Source organism: Nanorana parkeri, unplaced genomic scaffold (assembly GCF_000935625.1).
Source record: "Nanorana parkeri isolate BGI_ZX_2015 unplaced genomic scaffold, ASM93562v1 scaffold527, whole genome shotgun sequence".
Lineage (NCBI taxonomy): Eukaryota > Metazoa > Chordata > Amphibia > Anura > Dicroglossidae > Nanorana > Nanorana parkeri.
Window position 1 is genome coordinate 983,607 of NW_017306795.1, and position 3,747 is coordinate 987,353.

Consider the following 3,747-nt stretch of genomic DNA (forward strand, 5'->3'; position numbering starts at 1 on the left):
GTCTATGGGGGGGGGGGGCGGGCAGAATACCCGGAGGAGACCCAGACAAGCACAGGGAGATCATGCAAACTCCATGCAGGTCATGTCCTGACTGAGATTCAATCCGGGGAGCCCCCTGTGCTGTAAGGCTGAAACACTACCCACTGAGCCACTGTGCTGCCCCATTCATGGGGCTCAGGAACTAGTGTTCCCAGAACAGGTTGACCGCAGTACACCGGGTCTACACATACATGTGGCTCAGGAACTAGTGTTCCCAGAACAGGCTGACCGCAGTACACCGGGTCTACACATACATGTGGCTCAGGAACTGGTGTTCCCAGAACAGGCTGAGTGGCGCATACCGGGTCTACACATACATGTGGCTCAGGAACCGGTGTTCCCAGAACAGGCTGAGTGGCTCATACCGGGTCTACACATACATGTGGCTCAGGAACCGGTGTTCCCAGAACTGGCTGAGTGGCTCATACCGGGTCTACATATACATGTGGCTCAGGAACTGGTGTTCCCAGAACCGTTCTCTGTAAATGACGCCCCGCAGTGGGGCAGTACGGCGACCCCAAAGCAGAGGCTGCCATCCATGTTCCCCCAGAAACCCATTTCCAGTATGCCCAGTTCACCCCAAACCCGCTGCCGGTGAACACGGGACATGCTGCAGTTTAAACGTAATAAGGAAAAGGAATTTGGTTCCTGATGTGGGGAAAAACGCACATCAATGCGTTATATAAATGCGCGCGTCGACGCACACCAACCCAAGTGCGCTTAGTGTACGCCAGGAGGTGTGCAGCCGGCATTTGGTGTGACGGTCCAGTATTTGATGCGGTGCTGCGTGAAGCCTCTGCTCTCTGGTCCGGGCCTCGGGCCACAGACATCATTATCCCAGCTGCCGGGAAGAATCACTGCGCTGCTGCTGGCTGCTGAGGACATGAAAGCAGCGGGATTGTGAAATGTGTGTGATTGTGGGATTTGTACTGGTGAGTAATGGCGCTTGGAATGGTGTCCTGAGGTCAGCTTTGCTATTCATCACCCGCTGAGCATTGTGTGTGTGTGTGTGTGTGTAATCCTCCCAGCAATGGCTGCCATTGACTTTCCCTTCTGTCATCAATGAGTCCTCTTCACACCTCCAGGTGGCTCCCTCCAATGCCCCGTCTGTGCAGGAACACTGCCATCTAGTGGCCGAAAACACATATTACAGCTGAACCATTATAGGAAAGGCAAAGAGCACCTGTTATGTAGCTGGAGGCTGTGAGCGAGGGGGCAGCTCCATGCAAAAAGTTTAAATTAATACTTTATTATTTTTCCTTTCAATATTTGTATTTCAGTTCTTATATACAAGGGGCGATACATTGCAATGCATAAGTATACCACAGCATAAAGAAAGCAATGTAGGGAACATTAGCTGCCACGTTATACACTGTGAGGGTTATGCACAAAGCTGCCGTAGGCAGCCGAGTGAATAACCGACCCGAAGTGAACCGACTTCAGGCTTGTAGGGCTTTTTTCAGCCGTACAACGGCTGAAATCAGCCGTATGTCGGCTGGCTCAGCGTGTTCGGCTGAGCCGTAGTGCAAAAGGAGTTTGACTCAGCCAATCCAACATCTGGATCAGCTGATCCGAACCTCCGGCAGGCTACTCGCTGCCGTTCGGCCTATTCTCATAGGGGCAGAAATGGCAGTGAGTGAATAGCTGAATGCCGCCGAACGGCATTCTGCTCGGCTTTTCTGATCGGTACCTCCGTGGTACCGAGCGGAATAGAAAAACAGTGAAAATTTTTTTTACAGTGACAGCTAGCTCAGCCCGTTTCCTATTGGCTGTGACCTTCTAGAGCAGGTCCCAGGGCAATGAATAACAACTGGGCGGAGCCGCCGTGACATCACCGCCAGCTGCACCGAGTTGTTATCGTGTAATGACAGTTAAGCGTCCCCAGGTAACCAGGGGACTCTGAACTGTCACTGCAACTGGCCAGAGTCAGCCATGAGGTCACAGCTGTCAGTTGCCAGGCTTTTGGCCGGCCGTTCGGCCCGCTATGGGTTTCACCTCGGCTCAGTCGACTGAATAGCCCATACTGAACCGAAGGGTTCCGGATCAGCTGGAGCTACGGCTGATCCTTCGGCTAGCTTTGTGAATAACCCTGCGTGTGTAGTTTATTTGGGGATTCCACAATGTCATGTTTACATCTGAAGTTTATTCGGCTTATATTTGGCCTTCTCTGGTTCCTCTCATGAACATGCTGCTGATATTTTTAAATATTTCTGTTTTAGGCCCAGTGATGTGATCACTGGGTCCCTTAGTTTTTCTATACAATGCAGGCAGATCATGGCTGGTGGGAGGGGCCGGGAAGGGGGCTGTACATAGCTTCCAAAAAACATCACAGCGCTCTGCCTCGGTACTGCTCTCAAGAGCCCTCAGCTCTGATGCAAGCAGTGGGCTGGCTCTTGGGAGGAGTTATGCAAATATGAAAATGCCTTGATGGGTGGATGAGAATCTACAGGAGTCGGGGGTACCTAGGCAGGGTGCATTTGCATGCCCACATGTGGTGCTGAGCCTCCGTGATTGATTCGGATGGGCTGGCAGCTTGAGCCCAGCGTGGCGTAGGCAACCTTGGCACTCCAGCTGCGGTGAAACTACAAATCCCATTGAGGTTGCCTAACCCTCGCATTGGGTATGGTCATTCAGAGACCTGCCTTTTCCTTCTACTCATAAGGTTTAAAGTCTAATGTTTAGAGAAGTGAAGATGGGTAGGTATGCATGTGCAGACACATTCAAGGCTGCAGATAACAAAAATAAACGGTTCAGTGGTTAGTAAATCCTCATAGTCTAAAAGAAAAGAAAAAAAAGTGGGCGGGTTGCTGCCATAGTGGAATATTGTCAGGTGTGCGTCCCGGGTTTCAGCCGCTGTCATTCCCCTCCTCAGCCTGGTACGGGGTCAGCGAGCTCCAGCACAGCGCCGTGGCTCTGCAGTCACTTCCCTGCTGATAACCCGTCTTGTTTGCTTTTCTTTCTGCAGATACCAGACAAGTCCAGACATCTCCTTCATGGTCCTACGACCAGTCCTATCAGTACCTTGGATCGATTGCCACCCCATCCGTGCATCCAGCCACACCCATCTCACCTGGACGAGCCAGCGGAATGTCTTCGCTCAGCGCAGAGATCTCCAGCCGATTATCAGGTGAGAGCCCGGGATTACCATCAAAACAATCAGCCAGTGACATCATCACCATCATCACCCAGCAGGCAGAGACAAGGCCAGTCACCCTGCACAAGCAGAGAGAGCAGCAGTGATCGGTTTTTATTACAGGAGGGGGCGGAGACAAGACCAGTCACCCTGCACAAGCAGAGAGAGCAATGATCGGTCTTTATTACAGGAGGGGGCGGAGACAAGACCAGTCACCCTGCACAAGCAGAGAGAGAGCTGACACAAGATGTAAATATAACAGGAAGCCAGTAGCTGTTTCAGGAAGTGCCTGCCGGGTGTCTGACTGAACTGACAATGATGTAAAATCTCCACACAAGTTCAAGGGAAGCTGTTATGGTTTTTGGTCAGTTTTATTGAACTTTTTTGAAAGTTTGCAAGTTTATAAAATGTGTAAAATCATTTTTCTATAAACATTTTTACGGGACACACACACAGTGCTGTGGTACTTACAAATGATAATGGGCTTTCTCATAGGAAAGCCCAGCACCACCATAATGTTTTTTGTCAGCCTTAGGTAGAGCCTTTTTGGATGACTTGGACTAGAACATTGATGT

General features: G+C 50.8%; 1 protein-coding gene across 5 annotated transcripts in view; it reads left to right on the forward strand.

Annotated features, from left to right (window-relative positions):
* RUNX1 (runt related transcription factor 1) overlaps nt 1-3,747 on the forward strand; it is a 102,145-nt gene that overhangs the window by 95,158 nt on the left and 3,240 nt on the right. Inside the window, exon 5 of one of the 5 annotated variants that reach the window (XM_018561482.1) lies at nt 3,005-3,154. The exons of 2 other annotated variants lie outside the window; for them this stretch is intronic. In XM_018561482.1, coding sequence (XP_018416984.1) covers nt 3,005-3,154 — 150 coding nt within the window. Of the gene's footprint in view, nt 1-3,004; nt 3,167-3,747 lie in introns of all 5 variants that reach the window. 2 more of the 5 variants (XM_018561484.1, XM_018561483.1) reach the window with 2 other exon arrangements.